The 19,478-nt window shown below is 38.5% G+C and overlaps 1 protein-coding gene across 2 annotated transcripts in view; it reads left to right on the top strand.

Annotated features, from left to right (window-relative positions):
- Window positions 1–19,478, top strand: part of DACH2 (dachshund family transcription factor 2) — a 248,579-nt gene that overhangs the window by 158,386 nt on the left and 70,715 nt on the right. For both annotated transcript variants that reach the window (XM_017819636.1, XM_017819625.1), the window contains exon 3: window positions 4,718–4,849. In XM_017819636.1, coding sequence (XP_017675125.1) covers window positions 4,718–4,849 — 132 coding nt within the window. The remainder of the gene's footprint in view (window positions 1–4,717; window positions 4,850–19,478) is intronic.

Below are 19,478 nucleotides of genomic sequence, written 5' to 3'. Positions count from 1 at the left end.
TATTAATTGCAAAGTGTTGACTGTTAATTTAATTAAATGTTTTGTTTTAATATAAAACCATTTTTCAGTTCACTGACTCACCATTTCATTTAATTAATTGCAAACCTCAAGATTTGATTACTCATAGTTCTCCTTTAGTTAATTTACTTGTTCACAGTTTTGACAGAAAAGCTTTCAAACTAATATGAAGGAGGGGCACAGTCTGACTAATCAGGAAACTGGAAAAAATAGCTGTAGCAGGAGTATGAGATTAGCAGATACTCAGGGTCACCTAAAAAAGCTCAGAGTCCTTGTATTCACCATCAAAATCTAATTTTCAATGACCGGATATTAGTTAAATTTGGAGGGTTCATTTGCATGCAAGACACTGTAGGTACCTCAGTGTAGGGATGGAACTGAGTTTTGGTTTTTTATGTCTCCAGGAAGGTATTTGCTAATGAGTAAATTGTGATGTTAGTGGGGGCAAGATGCACTTGTAACCTGGTTCAGCACTGCCCTGTAACGGGGGACTGGCCTTGAGGGGGACACTGCAAATGGCCTGGAGTTGGTGTGATCTTTGGGCCATGCAGTAAAAATGCTGCTTCTGTTGAAATAGTTCTTGAGACTTCCCAGAGGAATAACCTTCAGTAGTCTGTGTGTCTGTGTAGGGGATGTCTGAGTAAACAATTAACCAGTGGCTTTAATGGGATGCAGACAAGGGATGGAGAAGCCTCTCTGGTGGTACCCTTTCAGGTACCACAGGGGCCATGGCTGTAGGAGCAGAGGATGTGCTCAGTGGGTCCAGGAACAGCCAGAACCTCACAGAACATTTGGATCTGCTCCATCTCCAACACCCCATAAGCCCTGAGTTCTCCCCAGAGCAATACCATTGCCGTGTTCAGTCAGCTGAGTGTGGCTCTCATTTGCATCCAGCTCCCTTGTTTGAGAACTCTTTGGTTCTTAGGCCTGTTCTAACTGTGGCTCAGAATACAATTGCAGAATTTTGCCTGTACCTGAAGCGTGCTGGTTTGTGTGTCCTTGAGGGGTCATTTGGGGGCTGAACTGGTGTGTTGTGCAGCAGAGTTCTGCAGACTCGTCAGAGGCAGAGTACACGGTGTCCTGACCAAAGTCACAGGAAGAAGGTTACTAATGGCAGCTGGTTGTTCTGCCATATGCAAGGTGGTGCAGGTGTAGCTGACCACCACAAGCTGTTATGCAATTGTAATCAAGATTCATGTGCAGGGAGCTGACCCTGAGCACTGCTCCCAGATTTCGGCGTGGGTGCGGCCGTGTCCCTCTCAGAGATCCCACCAGCTCTCCAAGGAGCTGCTGCGTTCCCGCCAAGGCAGCTGGGGGGTTCTGGGCTACTGGTGGCAGTTCTGCAGAGAAACCATTTCAGTTGTGCTGAGACTCTTCCTGTGTTGTTGTTGCATTTAAAGGCTGTACGTGTTTGATAATAAATGGGCCGCAGTTTATTTCCTGGGCGTTCAGTGATTGATCACAGCTGGCAAAAGATAACTGAAGGAAGGAAAATTTCGAGTGTAAATGGAGAGGGAAAAATGGGAGCTTTGAAGTATGTGATCCAGCATGTCGGTTTTCCTAGTGATCCTTTCATTTTGGAGGGAAGTAGAGGGATAGATGTATACGTTACAGCAGTTTTCCAGGACATTTTTCAAAGTGAGGTGCTCTCAGTGAGATCCTGCTGCTGATAATGATTCATCTGAGAGGATAGAAATGATTCTTCAGTTCTTTGTAGGTCCTTAGATAAGTCAGTTGAAGAATAGCCCTCTTTGCTGCAGCTAGCCTGAGCTGAGTCAATTAAAGAAGGGAGTTTTATTAATAGTTAAATTAAATAATAGCTTCAGTAACGTTAGCCATGGCAGTACCTTAATTGAAGACTTTGCCAATGGGCAATTTGCTGCACGTTTTCTTCCATCATTTCAATCAGTGGCACCCCCTTACTGCTGAAACCATTTCCTTTAGCCTCAATTTTATTATCCTTCAGAAATGCTGAAGAATTAATGCGTTGTTATTACAGTGCCTCATACAGGCACATTTTGGGGCTTCTGCTGCTATCAGAGTTCAAGTAAGAAGTTATACAGACTGGGGAGTGGTGAGTGAGGGCATAAAGACTTTGTTGACACTGAGCTGAGGGATAATCTTGGCTGGATCTGCTTCAAGGCTGTGCAGGATCTTCAGTGCTCTCTACACTAGGACCGTGCTTTACTCTTTAAACTTTTAATGCTGAAGTGGAGTGACTTTGGTGTGGCAGATGGCACAGCACAGTTTTCTGATCCATCACTGTGTTTTGGCTGGTGTCCTTATGGCAGCTGTGTCTGGTTAGGGAGCTCAGAAACGCCTGACAATAATTACCTTTAATTTCTGCAGGCGGCAGCGTGGTGGTTTTGGGACTGTGTTTATTATTTTCTGTTTGTTCCTTGGTACCCTTTCTGCCTTTGTTACGCTTCTGTACAACTGTTCAGAAGGTTTTTGGGGATTTTTGTGCTGTTGTTGTTGAGGTTTTGTTTTTGTTTTTGTTTTTTTCCCCTTTTTTAAATACAGTGCCCTGTATAATTTTTTCTCGTCTTTTCTCTGAACATTTTACTGAAGGTATGAATTTATATTCCCTGTCTGTCTCCTTATGAATAGTTTCTTTACTATTTTGTGTAATTAAACTAATGAAATTTTATACCTTATAGTCCATAGCAAGAACCTGTATAAATAGTGACCCTGATGAAAATCCTTACTGGGATATTGGTTCCTCGATACATTCCTGGGTACATGAAAGTGATAAAAAGGTATAATAAAGAACTCCCTGCTCAGACCTATATTTTTATAACCATCAAAAGGAATATGATTTTTTTAATAAATAGATTAGAAATATAAAGTAAAAAGAGGTTGCTGTGGGTGGGTACAAGTTTCTGAAAACGTTTTAGTGATGGCTGTATCTCAAAACTTGGAATTGGTTGGATGAGGAGGAAAAGGCTGGAAAAGCAGGCAGGTGCCTGGAAATCCTGAAGGCAGTAAATTCCTCAGAAGGGTTGGTCTGATTCTTGGTTTTTTTGAACTTCCTGAAAATCATGTGAAATTCACTTAGAGAGCAATCCCACTTCCTTTCCCTAGGAAAAAAAGTGGAAGTTTATAGACTATTTCATCTTCTCCGGAAACTGTGTGAAGAGTTTTATCATTGAAGATTTATTCTGTGATGGATTAAGTGTGAGTGATGTCAGAATTTGTAAAAACAGGAGTTTAAACATCGGCATTTTATACCTGCTGGATAAAAAAACCTGTAGCATTTGCAGAACTCTACAGGCTGTTATAAAGAAAATTATTTTAAAATAAAAAGTGGGTACTATTACAGTGCAGTGACCTTCTGTACCAAGTGATTAAAGGGCCTAAAAGACAAAATTATTGATGATGTTTTCTGGACTCACATTTTTGTATTTAGTGTATATTAATAATGAAATTAACTTTTGTGAAGCTCATTAAAGGAGCAGCTGAGCTAATCTGAGTGTCAAGTTCAGCTGCTTTTAGAAGACTGTTTTAATTTATGGATGTGTGGCTGTATAGGATGTGAACATTTTGAGTTCCCTTTCATTGGTGTCTAATCTGTCAGTAAGCAAATACTTCCCAGAAACAGATTATTTCATTGTGGTTGGATGTGCGATATCTTTGTGGGCACACAAATGAAATTCCTGGGTTTTTGGGGAATGCAGTTCAGTGATTTTGTGGAACCATGCCATGCTATACAGGAGGAAGCCAGTAAACTCATTAATCCATATCTGAATGAATAAACAGTTATACCTGTGGAGATCTTTTTGGTTAAGGGTTTGCATACCCTGAATTTTCCTGCGAGGTAGATGAATTCAGAGGAGGGATTTTCAGTCACATCTTGCTCAGAGTAAAAGCAGTTTGATACTGTGTGGAAGAAAATTGGATCTTTTACTTACTGACCAAGTCAAAATGATAAAAAACTTTGCTCTTATGAAAAAAAAAAGATAGTGGGAATCTAAATAAAACTAATTATGATAATTATGGAGACCTGTGGCCTGACACTGCTCTATTTCTTCTCGTTTACTACAGGAAATAATTTAGTTTTTAGTCACTTGAAAATCTTCTAAGAATAACCCCCCTTAATTCTGGTCTTAATGGTCTCTTAAAAATGGGATTGAGTTTGCACTTAGCCATATTGTATTTTTTTACACATTTCCAATGTGATATTTTCCTGTAACAATAATGTTAATCTAAACCAAAAGGCTTCTGAAAGAAACAAAATAATATTTGGATGTATAATGTAATAGTACAGCATTGATTGCTCCATGTTAATTGGCTTTGAACTGTTGAAATTAGGAAATACTGTATCTTCCTGTGTGTGTGGAAATTTTGTAGCAGCTAAATAAGTCAACCAGAAAGTGATCAAAGTGACAAGGTGATCAAAGTGACAGGAAATTATATTTAAAAGTATAATCAAAAGGGATACCGTTAAATAAATATTTCTTTATGTTAAAAAGAAATAGAAACATGAAAGAATTTTTTTTTTTTAAATCCTTAGAATGGTGTATTGAAGTAACTTGACTTTAAAATGAAGGCAGTGTTCAGGATAGCATTACATAACTGGACTAAGAATGTGCAGTGAATTTATGTGACTTTTTCCTCCTGAAAGGAGAGGTTTTGTTCAGGCTTTTCAGTGCCACGGTGTATGGTATGATACTGCATTTTATTTATTTGTCTTTTCCAGGTCTGACAGCGGCTGCCATGGCAGAGGCCATGAAGCTACAGAAAATGAAACTCATGGCAATGAACAGCCTCCATGGAAGTGGGAGTCAGAATGGAACCGAGTCAGAGAACGAAGAGCTCAATTCTAATGCAGGTGAGGGATGCTCTGAACACCTGGGCTTGTGCTTGGGTAACAGAATCAAAAATCTGTCTCAAATTCATGTGCTCTTTTGTTTTGTAAGCTCTGCTCTGCCTGTGTCAAAGCAAAATTCCTGCAACCGTTCATCCAGTGTTCCTCCAGTTTCACTCCTAACAGATATCTTCATATTGGTGAAGGATTGTTTTCATTACTGATGTTTTAAACTGCCCCATAAATATATTTGTGGTAACAAAAGATTTCTCTATTGCCGATAGTAGAGTTATTTCCAGAGTTTTCCTGTAAATGTTGGAAAGTTTCCAAAGCATCAGGTTGTTGTAATTCATTCGGAGTTCCACAGTTCACTGGAGAAAGGTAAGGTAGGGAGTGCTAAATCATCAGCTTTCTGGCTTTCCTGCATTTTGTTCTTTCCTTGGGCGGATATTTGCAAAGCACAGCTGTGAAGGAGAGTTGTGATGAACCTTTGCTGTGACCTGACTGGATCTGCTTGGGGGGAAGGCCCTGACACCCAACATGTGTTCAGGCTGTACCATATAAGCATTAATGTAAATTGGAGTGAAGTTCCCTGAGTCCCACCTCCTCAAGAACAGAGTTCATAGGTAAAGTCAGAAATGGATCCTGTGAAGAGCAAATCTTTGTTTATTCTGAAGTCCTTTTCAGGTGAATAGAAGAGATTTTTACTTGGATAGTGAGAGAACCTCGAACAAGGCAGGTCCCTTTTGTCTCTGATACCTGCCACAATAAGGGCAGTTTCTCTTGGTCTCACTTTTTTTTTGGCACAGATGATGCTATGGTACACTACCATTCATGGTTTGTTCTCATTATCAATTGAAGAGAAGAGGCATTGTGTGATCCCAGTCACATCCCGCTCTCCCGTCGGCATTCCCGCGGCTCCGAAGGCAGAGCCTGCCTGGTGTGTGGTGTATACCCATCGTGCCATCAGAATGGTAATTTATTAGACCAATAAAGCAGCAGCTGGGAGGTCTTAGACTCATTTTCTAAAGGAATAACTTTGAATTCATGACAAATTATGCACAAAGCAGTCTTTCTAAAAGTGGTGTTGCCTTTTTCTAATTTTGTGTACTCATCTGTAGTGAAGAAATCTGGCTTCTACCTCCTGCATTAAACCTTTCCCCAGCTTTCTGTTCTGCAGGGTATGTGTTTCTTATTCCTCTCTCGGACCCTAATCAATTAGTGCATATTGAATTCAGAAAAAAAAACACTGAAAAAGCATATTTAGCTTATGTGACTCTATATACACATACTCTTGTATGTAGTTCAGAATGAATTCTGAATTTTCACTGAGTGCTAAGAAGTAGGACTGAAGATAGAATTCCTACAGAAGAGCAAGGAAGCTTCACACTGAAAAGATGTAGGGTTGGTATTAGGGATATTTAAAAGCTGCTGTACAAAAGTTTGCTGATGTCAATGTTCATGGGTTTGTGTGTTACCTGGTACAGCAAAATTTGTGCCCTTCACATGGGGAGAATCTACATTAATGTGATTATTTTAGGTATTGAGAATTTTTTTGAGGAACTCTCCTGCCATCCTTTGGACAGTGATCAAGGGTGTACATGTTACTGGGGAGCTCTCTGTGCTTTTTAGCAATTCAGTGAGTTCCACAACCAACTCAATGCCAGTTTAAATATTTGGAGAAATCCCCACTGACTTTCACCGAAGCTGCAGTGGGCCCAAGGATAAGGGTGTGGGAGCAGTTATGTAAAGACCTTTTCTCAATTCTTTCCCCTTTTCATTGCCTAATTCAGTAAAATTGCCAAGAGCAAATTTGCTGGCTCAAGTATCAGTGTTGCTTTGCAGACAGAGAAAGAAATCCTTATGAGAAAGAACTAATGCTAATCATACTAAAAATCAAACTTTTCCCTCTTTTTAGTGTCCTCAGTGCCAGCATTAGGCTCATTTTGGTAATGTGTGGGTTGGAGGGTCATATTTTAAAGATTTGCTTTAAGCAGGTACAGCAGGATGTGGCAAAAAGGAAAACCAACATGAAAGGGATGTAAAAGTTGACTATACATTTCACCACAGAAAATAACTAAGGAATTATCAAACATTCACTGCAGAAAACCCCTGGGGGTCTGAGGTGGGGCATGAAGAGAGTGGGAATTTCGTTTAGAAGTTCATACACACGTTGTGACTTTGATCCGCTGTGAAGGGAACACCAGGATAATTCTGTGTGCATGAAACCTTCACCAACTGTTTGTTTTGCTCTAGACTTACAGTTTAAATGGCTATTAAAAACAAAACGGGGATGTGAAATGAGAAAGAAAATTGAATTTTGAAATTTTTTTTTACCAAGAAGAGGTAAAAAGGAACAGAGCAAAGGAGTCAGAAGCCTCATAAGTGAGAAAAACATTTTATTTTAGGAGAGAGACCTACAGTTTCTTTGATTTGAGGTTGTGTTTAATAGCTTCTGTAATGGCTGCAACATGACTCTGCATCTAGATTTCAGCATGAATAACAACCTGTTCGTGTTTCATTTAGCTCCAAATGAGAAATTCTGTCTTTTATTGTTTTAGGAAATTAGTCTGTGTACTATTGCTCCTGGAACTTTATAATTAATCACTAAAGGTTATGGCTGTGGAGAGTTTGTGGGAAATAGATGTCTGAATGATTATAATTGTAACTGTCAAATCAGAAATATAGTTATATAGAGCGGAGGACCTTTTACTTCCTTTGTTTTTTTTTCTTTTTACTGTAACAAAGACTTGAAGGGTTGTGCAGTTTTACTTAAAAAAAAACAACTATAGAGATTGTTGGTTTTTTACCTTAGTGCTACATGTTGACTTCCTACAACGCCACTAAATATTTCACTTTAGGATGTGTGCCTTCCTCCTCATCCCATAGTCTGATAGATGAGTGGAATACTCTCTTTTTGCTGTTGTTTATTTTAAATTAAAAATGTAATTGAGCAGCATTAAGTCCTGAAGCTTTATTGCCAGATTTTTTGGAAGTGTGTCATTATATGCAGGTCATTAGTATAATAAAAAAATTGTTGAAGATGTCTTGGCATATTCATTTCAACCTCCATCTGTATCTGTTGAACTCAGTGTGAAGTAATTTTGGGTGTGCTTCTTATTATTACCTAGACTGGCACTTTTATAGTTTCTTCCTTTGTGGGTGAATGTATGATGATGGAAATTCTTCCAGAATTTCTCTGTCTGAAGCCAGAATTCCTGCTGTCCATTTAAAATCTGAACTCTAACTCGGTCTAACACAATGACTGCCTAATTCTTTGGATATTATATTGTCCTCTAGGAAATTGCAGGTGTGGAATTGAATCTTACAAGTGTATCTGTGAAAGTGGGGAGTAAATGTGCCACTTCTTTCCCTGCTTCTAGTCCAGCTGGACTACCTACCTCCTTTTTGTGATGTTACAATAATCTCAGTAATGATAGAGCTTGGTGCTGGAATATTCTAAATAATATAAAAATGCTACAAGAGATAATACTGAAAACGTGTGTGGGGGAAATTTCCCCCAAAAAATTAATTTGCGCATATTTTTTAATTGAAGTAATGCCTTAGTTCACAGTGCTGTGAAGAATGTGAAGGATGTTGTTATACATTTGAGCATTGGTGTCCTCCTTCCACTCTCCCTGCAGAAGAGAAGGAGATTTTTTTTGCACCTTCCTACTCATCATATGAAGTGTTGAAGCAGAACTTCTCAGGCAGTTGAAATCTCCTCTTTAATCCGACACTGTAGGTTCTCTGGCCCCACAGTCCAGCTGAGCTGTGCTGGCTGTTCCTGGTGGCTTTGGATCCCTCTCTGTTTCCTTGTAGGATCCTGGAGAGAAGGTTGAATTCAGAGAACCAGGTGGTTTGGGACATAGGTGGATGTGGGAGAAATTCATCCCTCTGAAATATCAGATTCCAAGTTGGACATAAATCTTGCATGACCCTATTCCTTGTTTTTTGGCTACTCCAAATGAGTCCTTGGAGATGAGGTGGTTTTTTGGTGGCACCTGAGGTTGCCCTGAGTGCAGAGGTTTGCCATAGCTAAGGCTGGTGACACATGCCAGGAGTGTTGTGGCCTTTCCTATTCCACTTGGGAAGTGAGTAAGATCAGGAGTGAGCAGCTGGCAGCTGCCTCCAGGTATTCTGGCTGTGTGTGCAGCTCTCAAAGCCCAGCCACGTAATCAATTTTGTTGTTGTATAGAAATGAGATACACACAACAAAACCTCTCTGGTTGCACAAGAAGTGTTTGTAAAGATCACCTCTTTCATCATCATGCAATGCTAGAACTGGGTGAAGTGTTTTCTGGAAATTACTGTATAATTGCATAGGGAAATTTGAAACTTATTTGAAATCAGAGCTTTTATTTTAATAGCACGGCAGCAGGTAATTTGTACAAGTGTGTGATAGGATAGATTGCAAAATACAGAGTTGGTGGCACTACCTGGACATCCTTTAAGCTGCATTAGCAAGGCAGGATCAGTGCCTGGCAATCGTGACAGCAGCTGTTTGTACAGAACCTCCCAGCAAAGAATAAAGCAGGTATTTCCTTCTGGTGGCTTTTGGAGTTACCATGCATGATTTAAGAAATGTGTTTTGCTTTCCCCAGAGAGATATCAAACAGTACTAAGTGTTTCAGTGGTATTTCCTTAGGAAGTCAAAATGTTATTCTGCATGTAGAGTCTTGTTGCTTAATTTCCAGACAAGGAGCTAAGTTAGGCAGAAAAGAAAGGAAAAACACCCCAGCTTTTGGCATATGAGGATCAGAGAAAAAGCTCTCCGTAGGAAAAAAAGTGCTATCTTTTTATCCTTCTTTCCCTTCAGTACCTGCCATGCAGTTTTCTCACAAATGCAAACATCCTTCACAATCTGTTTAAAAAACCACAAATACATCACTCGGAGGAATATTTAAGGAACCATCAGGAGGGAAAAAACTCATTGGTTTAATGGAATGCTGTCAAGGAAAATCAGCATCACAAACGACACAGGGGCAGAATTGATACTTTTGCACTGACATGTTAAAAGAAAATCCCATGCATTATTTAGAAAACCCAGAAATCTGTCAGCTGTATGATTGCCGAGTTAGCAGAAGCAGGAGGATGCTGCTCAAGTTGAAAAGAAACGCGTAGGCACAGATCCATATTGTAACCTTTCATGTTCTCCACCCACCACGAATACCCAGCTATTACACGGTCAGCATTTTTGAGTTTTTCTCTTTTAAAATTTTCAAGTGCTTAAAAAGTCAAAAGAGGTAGGGCTTTTCTTCTAAAAAGCAGGATGCCGAGGCTGTTATTTTATTGTGAGAGTAAAAATGAAAAGACCAGAGAATGTGATTTTTTTTAATCCCTGAGTACCATGTAGATATCATGAAGTCATTTTTCCTGGTGTTGAAGCAAGTATTTGTGTGTTACTTGAGCAGAGAGTTATTGTTTAGAAGTCAATAATTTTATTTAACACAAAACATGCAGTTTTACAAATACATTCAGTCAAAACTATTGTTAATATCTTTATCATCACTAATGAAGCATACATTTAATTTTCTTAAATTGTCCTTTGGCCAGGAGGGATATATGAGTCTTGAAGTAAGAGAGAATTCCATGTTTTGTGTTGCCTCATCCGAAAACTAGACTTGTTTGACTCCAGCCTTTGCAGATGTATTAAAACATTTTATCCTAAAAATTGAACCCTCTGTGCTGTTTCTCCAGGGACACGATGCCTGAAGGAAATTCATGTAGTGATGAAACTCAGTGGCTTTCAGGACGTGCTTCCATACATAGCCTTGGAGGGCTGGTTTCTTGGAGGTTTCTTGAACCCACTTGCAAGTGAGGGCAAAGAAGTTGTAACCTTTGTTTTTCAGTGGAAATGGAGTGAAGGAACTAAAACATTCACGTAACACTGGGGCTTTAAAAAGAATTTTAGGAGGCTTCCGTGAACCCCAGTTTCAGTGAAGTGCAGAAGTGAATTTCTTATCTACAAACTATTTTAAGATCCCATTTAGCTAGATTTTTAAGCAGTCACCTATGTGAATAATTTAGCTGTCTTTTTTAAAAATATTCGTTTAAACATGATCATGAATACTGTATAATAAATGTATATGATGGTTCACACATGTTGATTAGTCAACTGTATTTGCATATTTGGACTGACTGACACTCAACTCTGAGAAACACAAAGTAGCTCTGGCGTAGTTTTAGAACTAATAATGGAAATACAACTGCAGATGAATTTTGAAAATTAAAATCTCCGTGCTCTTCAGTGTAACTCTGAGGCATCTTTTTGAGTGAGAGGAATTCTGGTTCAGATTTTTGATGCTTATCTTACACATGATGAAATTAACTGTTTATATAACATCATGAGCTAATGTAAACTGTTTTAAAGATCAAGCAAATTTAGCTTTTATCTTATATAGAACTCTTTTTAGAAAAGTTTTTATTAACTGTTTAAGCTCTGGGTTGTGTGAATGCTTTTTGAGTGGGTAATTCTCAAGGGTATATTTTAAGTGGGTTTATAACAATTGGATACTAAATGTTTATAAATGGAGAATATATATACTTGTGTAAGTTTATATTTCTGCAGTTAAACACACAATCTGCCTCCTTGGTATATTTTGGCTGTTACATTATTTGAAGTCAAAGAACTGTTGTCCCTTTTTTCCAGGGCATAAAGAACTTTTCTGTCTTTATTAAGAAAAAAAAAAAGAAAATTCTTCACAATGATTTCTAACTTTTGCTGGAACAAATTTAATATAGAAAATCAAGATTCGTATCTGTTAAAAAAAAACTTGCTAATGCCAAATCCAGTCCCTCTGGGTGCACACAGTGTAATCATAAACAACCTCTCCAGATTCTTGCCATATCTGCTCTCAGAACTAAGTGCAGCACAAGATAAACTAATGACAAAATGCAAATGGTATGGCTAAACGGCGTGGAATTGAGAGCTTTCACATGTCTATCACCTTTCAGATCCTTTACAAATTTATAGTCTCAGAGTGCAGAGGTCTAAATCTTCAAAGCTTAAAAAACAGAGGTGCAGCATGAACTAATCTTCATTTTTTTTCCCCTATCTTCTTACAGCAGCACTAATGGAAATGTATTTTGTTTAATGACTCTGAAATCCTGTTTGTAATTAGATGTGGGAATTGGTCTTACTTTGTAACAGATGATACTGGAATAATAATATGAGAGATGCTACGCTGAGACCACTATCCTCCTAAATCTATATCATTTTTCATTTTATTGACAGGAAATGTGTTCCTGGAACAAAGAGATTGATTTTAAAGAGTGGAAAAATAATGTCTAGTAAAAACTCAAATAAAAACATTTTAGCATTACTTTAAGTGTATCACAAGTGTATATTAACCCTTTAACTTCATTTTTAATTTTAGTAAACAGCCTTCCTAAAATTGTTGCTTTGTCACTGATAAAAATCTTTGAGTGAATGTGCCAAAAGGTAGGGAACTTTAATTAATGACAGGGTGCATACAATTAAAATGCATATCATATTTCAGAAGGATTATTCAAAAGAATTAATTTTGTCGCTTAAAACACTTTTACAGCCGTAAATGAAGTAATTAGGAGTGGGCACAGAAGATGTGAGTGCAGGCTGAGCTCACACAGTCCCTGCAGAGTATTACTTGTCTTTACTGTGTCTCGATGTCATAAATCATTTTGGCCACTGTAGAGCCAAGGCTACATCTTTTCCTTGGTGATAATTCTCACTTTTGTTGGTGGGAGCTGAATTTCGTGGTCAACATCAACCTGCTGAAGGAATAAGGTCCCTGTAAAGTGTACCCCGTTCTGACAAGGTCTCGTGTTCCTCTGCACAGCACAGAACTGCCAGAGCGCTGCGGGGAGCGAGACTGATCAGAAATGCACCAAATTTAGGACTTTCCATATAAATTTTTATGGAGACCAATACAGATTAGATGCCCTGCACTTTCAAAGGGAAAATCATTCCAGTTTGGACGTTTTAGTAAGGTTGTGTGACTGCTGAAGGACACGGTGGGAAGAGGCTGTCCCGCCCTCTGGGCAGCAGGAGGATGAGGAGCCACCTCTGCCTTCCTGGTTGGTGCTTAGTGAGAAAGGGAAGGAAAAAGAAAAGTCTGGTCCAGGTCTACCCCTCTGAAATGTATTTCGAATTCTATGTTAAAATATCCTTGGTTAAAAGCAAAAGCAGCCCTGGGAGCAGGAACCATGACCTGGTGATCAGCTGAACTCTGGCAATTGGGGATGCCAAAAATGCTCAGTGGTTTGCAGGTTTTCCACAGTGCTACCAAAGAACAAGAACAGTGAAGTGCCAGATGTCAAATACATCCTTTTAATTTTTTTTCAATGTCCTCTTGTTTCCACAAAATCTCACCTGCTGATCATTTTATACGAAGTAACGTGTTTAAACTCTGTGATGCAAGAGGATGTTTAACCAGTGTTTAATTTCCCATTGCAGAGTCTAAGGAATCCCTTAGGTAAAGAATTCCAGTACGTCAGGAAAAGCCAGTATTAGTGATAGTTGCCTTTGTTAATACTGGTGAGTCAACTTCAGTCTCACATTAATGATATTTTAACAATAGAAAGTGCTTTAATATTTTAATTACATTGTAAAATCCGGAACATTCTTGTTCTTGTTAAGGCATATATAAGCTAGGATGAAAACTGGCATATTACCTTTGATGTGGGCCACATGCTGAGAGTCCCCCAAAGGATGTCATTGATAGTGATACAGCTGCCAACAGCAGGAGTCTCATGAATTACAATTTTAATCAGATTTTTAAAAAAAGTCCCCTACCATACAGTTAATTTATGTTTGAGGCAAGAAATGTTTGTGGTGTGATTATTTGGAATATTTTCTCACTTAAAGACGTAGCATAAATTCCCCCCCCCCCAATTTTAATAACGTGGGTTTTTAGTTAAAGATTCAGCACTAGATTTGTGCTGAGTGCCCTGAGCTGACATTTCTGCAGCTGAGATTCGGTAGCAGTTTTCCTTGCAACAGTTGGTGCTGTTGAAATGTCTGGCTGATTTGTGAATTTGATGAGACAGAAGTCACCGTGGTCTCCAGTAATTCTGCCTTTCCTTGCACCCACAGAGTACAAGGCATCCCTCAGTGCTGGAGTAGGGGCTGTGTGGGTAAGCAGGACATACACAGATCACCACCTCACTCCTTTTTATAGAATACCTTGGCTCTCTGGAGCAGTCAGATTCAAGTTTTGTTTTCCTTTAATAAAGTTTTGATCCATGAGAAAATGAGGATTATGCATTTATTTCTGTGATTTTAAAGTAAGCATCTGACAGTTTTGCATAATAGGTTATGCTTTCTGCTCCATATTCTGTTTAAAAAAAGCTGGAATCCAAAGCTGTGAGTGACATTTTGGTAGAATTTTAGCAAGTACAGTCATTAGCAAATTAAAAATAGATACAGGTGGGTAGTCTGTGTTTTTAGCTCCTTTAAAAAAAATCCAACCCCTAACTGTATACAAGAGCAGCAGTTTATCAGATCCTTCTTGTTACAATTAGGAAAGACCAGCAATGTTGTCTCAGACCAACAGTAAATGTACCTTTGTCACCAGAGCCTTTAATTTCCAAATTCATTTTCTCAAATTAAATTCTTATTCTTAATTTGTTACAAGGTTAAATTAAATTAATAAAATCACCAAAAAAGTATTAAAAATAGGTTCATTTAGTCATGGAGAAGAAAATATTGTTGGCACAATATAATTCAAGCTACTAATTTGTCCATAATCTAAAGGAAAAATGCATGGATTTTTAGTGTACCAGTTTCAAGTGCCATCTTAATGTGTTGATTATTTTGGAAATTTAACCAATATTATGTTATCTGATAACTAACTAATATGTATTTTAGTTTGCATTAGTTTTTGCAGACACATGTTTCGTTTTGGGAGGCACAGCAGCAGCACCTGATGGTTTCAGAACAGCAGTATTTTCTCAGCCATTGATGTTTTCTTGAAGAGAAGAGTAGGTAAGGCTTCAGCTGAGCCATTCTTGCAGCTGAAGAAGATCCCCTGGTGTGGGACAGTGATGCTGTGTTGGGGTGAACACTCCAGGCTGTACCTGCAGTGGGGGGGATCCCAGTGCACACACCTGGCTTAGGTAAAGTCAGTTCAGGGGCAGCACGGTGAGCTCAGGATGGGCTGTTCCACCCTGCAGGGTGGCTCTGGCTCTGGTTGTGATCTCTGTATGGCAGTCTGTGGTGTTTAGGGTTATAGGAAAAGACCACTTCAGGCTTGTTTCCTTGTCCACACTCCAGCGACACCGGAGCTCTGCCAGCCTCATGTCTGACTGACACTTGGCCAGCTTAATTCTAGAAGTTTTATAGGCTTGCTTATCATGGCCATTTTTCCTAAAGTTTTCCCTAAATCTTCCTTGTTAAAGTCTTTCCTTACTTCTTGTCCTGTGGGTATGGAGAACAGTTCATTCTATTTTATTACTGAACATGTTTTTTACCTAGTGCAGACTATTAGTGAGTCTCCTGTCTGTTGTCCCTTCCCTCCATTAAACAACCTACTCTTCTGAACATGACTCATCCTGAGGATTTTCCCATTCCCTGGTCAGCTCTCCCTGCACTCCTCTGGCCTCTCTCCAGGTGATTCAGATCCTCCTGGGTCCCAACCCCCGGCAGTGCCTCGGTCGAGGCCGTGCCAGAGCTCTGTGCACAAATGTGGAACAGAGACAAAGAATTTCTCCCAGTTGTACACTCAGTGATCTTCTATAAACGTGTGCAACTTGCTCTCCTGGCATTTCCTGGAAGCAGGATACTGCTGACCTGTGTTCACCCACAGTCTGCTATAGCCTCTAGATGATTTTTTTTTTGTTATTTACTTATTTTATTTACACAGGAAGTCAAAACCCCATTCTGAGTTTGTGAGGCTATTCCAGTCTTTCATCTGCCCTCACCAAGTTTTCACAGTATATCTCTCTTAAATCTTCACAAAGGTTTAGATAATTTCTAATACAGATCCAGAGTTTTTTTGGATAGGTTGGTTAATTTAGCTGTGTATGCAGGATAGAGACTCTCACCTGCCCTTGAATGTGAAACATTTTGTTCAGTTGAGTTTGGCCATTTTATAGTTTATTCCATCTGTGCACATTGACTGAAGGTACATTCTGAAGGTAAATTAAAATTGATAGTTGAAACTGAAAATCAGCATTTCCTGTCTAGATGCTGTGCATTTTTTAAACTGTACACAGCCATCTGCAATTAATGCTCTTTGTTGTATATCTTCTGTATTTACAATATATTTGACAATAAAACCTTTTTTGACATTTAATCAGTAGCAGAGTTGTTCCACTCTCATTATATATTCATGAACTTTATCACCAAGACAAGACATAAATGTTGAGCTTCTCTTTAAGATCAGACAGGCATTGATATTTAAAACGTTGAAAATTGGGGGGTTTTGTGACTGTTCTACATTTGTACAATATAAAAATGAGAATAGATTCTTCTCTTTAAGAGGATTCTCAGGCTGCTTTAAGGATGGAGACAATGAAACTCTGGGACTAGTGAAACTGTGTAAAAGCTGTATATTCAATTACTGATGTCGTGGGACATCAGAGGCTGCTTTTTCCCCTTTTCCTGTAAGGCATATAATATTAGTTAAATTGTGATTTATTTTCCCCTATTTCAGATGGAAATTGGAAAGGTAGTAGGAAGTTCCTGTGGATCTGTCTTACAAGTTCCTGTGGATCTGCTTGTTGATTGACTGCCTCTAAAAATTTGATGTGAAGGGGATTTTAGCATTTCATCCTTGAGAAATATTCCCCCTCATTTACAGTACCTCTTCTGTTTTTCTGGATTTTGACAAAGCTGGTATTTTTTGGAAACCGAGTCCAACTTTATTGCCTTTCTCTGTAAAATCCTAGATCCGGGAAGAAAAGTCCTTTAGAAAACACCAGAATAGCATGAGTAAGATTTTTCATTTCATTTTTTAAACACCAAGTGTATCTGGGTATGTCTTTTATGTTAAATGACATTTCTGTGTCAGTGAGAGATTGAACTTTTATGCAAAAATATTATTGAAACAAAAGGGAATTTGCATGAAACTTGTAGGTATCTTATATTTTGGAGGATAATCTCTGTTGGGCCTCTCTGAATTTAAACTCAGGGATCCTGTCAGTAAAAGAAATATTTGCATTGTCCTATTGCTCACAACTGATACTGATTTTCTCTCCGACTAACTAACAGCTCTTCTTTCTGCCTTGAATAATTACAGCCCAAACCCTGCCCCTGTACTATGTAAATGGAAAATCTAAGTCATTAGATAGCAGTGAATCTTCAGTTTGGATTAAAAAAAAGTATTTTATTTATTAGATGCAGTTATAGCACTGAAATAAATGGTTGATGCAGTTATGCAACATCTCACCTTCAAAATTTAATCATCTACAAATGCAATTTATTTTTCATAAGCTCCTTCCCTTTTATTATGATTCATTAAATTTTTTTTTCCCTGCTTTTTGTTCATCTATTTTGGATGGAGACTCCAGGCATTTGTTTCTCCTCTTCCTTAATGTTTGGTGTGGTAGATGTGAAAATATTTTAAAATAATGTTCATATTATTTAAATAATTTCATATTTATTGTTTATATATTTTATATAATATAGTATATAAATATACTAATATACTATATATTTATTATTATCTATTAATTACATATTTTTCATATTAAAATATTTTCATATTTAAAAGTTTGAAGTGCCCAGGGAGGTTGTGAATTCCTCACCCCTGGAAGTGTTGGAGCAACCTGGGGTAGTGAAAGATGTCCCTGACCATGGCAGGGGATGGAACTGGATGAGCTTTAAAGTCCCCTCTGACCCAAACCATTCTGGGATTCCATAATTCTGTAGAATTCCATAATTCTGTATTGTTTGAAGCACATGAGGTATGTGACAATAGCCTGGTCTAGATAGAAAATGCCCTCACAGCTCCTCCATTTTTAGTTCTCTTAATTGTATACATGCAATAACTTCTAATTCAATTAAGAGCAGCAATATTCTGCATTAGCCCGTGTGTCAGAATCCATGCAGTATACTATAAAAAAGTCATTAGTTTGGTAATATCAATTTAACAAGTTTTAGCTCATTAACCTTGACACCAGCAGTGCTGGAGAGAGGAACCTTTTGATATTGTTGTTCTCAGCATATACCAGGGAGCTCTGAAAATCTGTTGAAATCTGTGGCCATTATTCCTGATCATCAGTTATGGCTCTGTGGTGGCTCTTCTGGGCAAATGCTCCATAATAAACCACAAATTACAGCTTTTCAAGTCAACCTAATGAATGGTTGGTTCAGTCATACATCTCACCTTCAAACTTTAATCAGCTACAAATTGCAGAAGTACTTCTTGAGCTACTTCTTTTTGCCTCCTGGATTTACTTTTGAGAAGTCACAGTTACCTTTGTAATTAAGTGGTTGGTTTAGCTTTTGAAATGTGCTGAGTAGTTGGGCAAACATGTCTGTAAAGCCAGAGCTGCCTCTGCAAATACTGGTTTTCTTTCTAAAGGGGATCTTGCATTATTTGACATTTATGAAAACCTGTTAGAATTATATGTGAAACATGTAGTGGCGTTTCTTGTGGCAAATGTATGTTATTTTACATTTATGTTAAACCATATATAGGCACATTTCTACATGTATATGTATGAACTTATCTCAATATATTTGAAATAAGAACTACAAATCAAACTGCAGATTTGTGCCTTCTAATTTGGAGGTTTGTAGTCTGACCATGTTCACTTTGGATTTAAATATCTTTCAAGGTGTTCAAGCTTGATTACTTGGCCTCACCTGAATAATATAACTTAGAACTAAGGCTTATATCTGGGTAGCTGTCTTTGTATTATGGCTGAAAATATCTATCACTGCTAAGACGTTTTTTAGAGAAAAATGTGTACTGTAGAAGTTTCAAGGGTTTTTTGACCAGTATTTTTAAAAGCTGGCACAATTTATAAAGTAGAGGTTCAGCTGCAAAATGTGGGGCTTTAGAGAGTCCATATTTCAGGGGGATCATGCTCTGGGGTTGTTGCTTCACCAAAGACATGGACAGAGGATCTTTGCAGACTAAGATACCAAGGAGAGGTAGCAAAGGTGTCATGAGTTGTGGAATGACCTCTGTGTGGTCCTGAGGGAGGCAGAATCCTTCCTCCTTTTGGTCAAACCCCCAAACCAGCACCAGGCTCTGTTCCACTGGGAACACCGAGCTGGGTGCTGGACCCACAGTTACTGAGCTGTGGGTGTGCTGGGACAGAGGGCATCCCTTTAAAAAACCTCAGCAGTGAGGATGACTCTCTTTATTCTTTCTTTTTAAACTGAAAGCTTCCTAGAATCTCCGAAGTGAAAAACAGATCTTCAAGCTTCCCAAACTAAAGAGCTTTGGGAAGAGTGTATTTGTCATTATGTTTAATTTGCACATACCTCACCAAAGAAAAGGCCAGGGGAGCCAGGCCGAGAACACAGCTGTACAGGCAGCTCAACTAATTGCCTCTCCATCCTCAACCTCATTTATCTTCATTTCTTCCCAATTATACCAAATTATCAATAGTCTCTGTTGCATCAGAGCCTTAATCCCCTTTATTCAGGCGGCATTAGATAGTGGCAGATGAATTCTTGGAGGGAGTCAGGGTAAACAGCCATGAAATGCCACCTCTG

This window comes from Lepidothrix coronata, unplaced genomic scaffold (genome assembly GCF_001604755.1).
Source record: "Lepidothrix coronata isolate B3197 unplaced genomic scaffold, Lepidothrix_coronata-1.0 Scaffold2, whole genome shotgun sequence".
In the NCBI taxonomy this organism is placed as follows: Eukaryota; Metazoa; Chordata; class Aves; order Passeriformes; family Pipridae; genus Lepidothrix; species Lepidothrix coronata.
The sequence above is the reverse complement of the archived record's forward strand: the minus strand, read 5'-3'. Positions and strand labels throughout refer to the sequence as shown.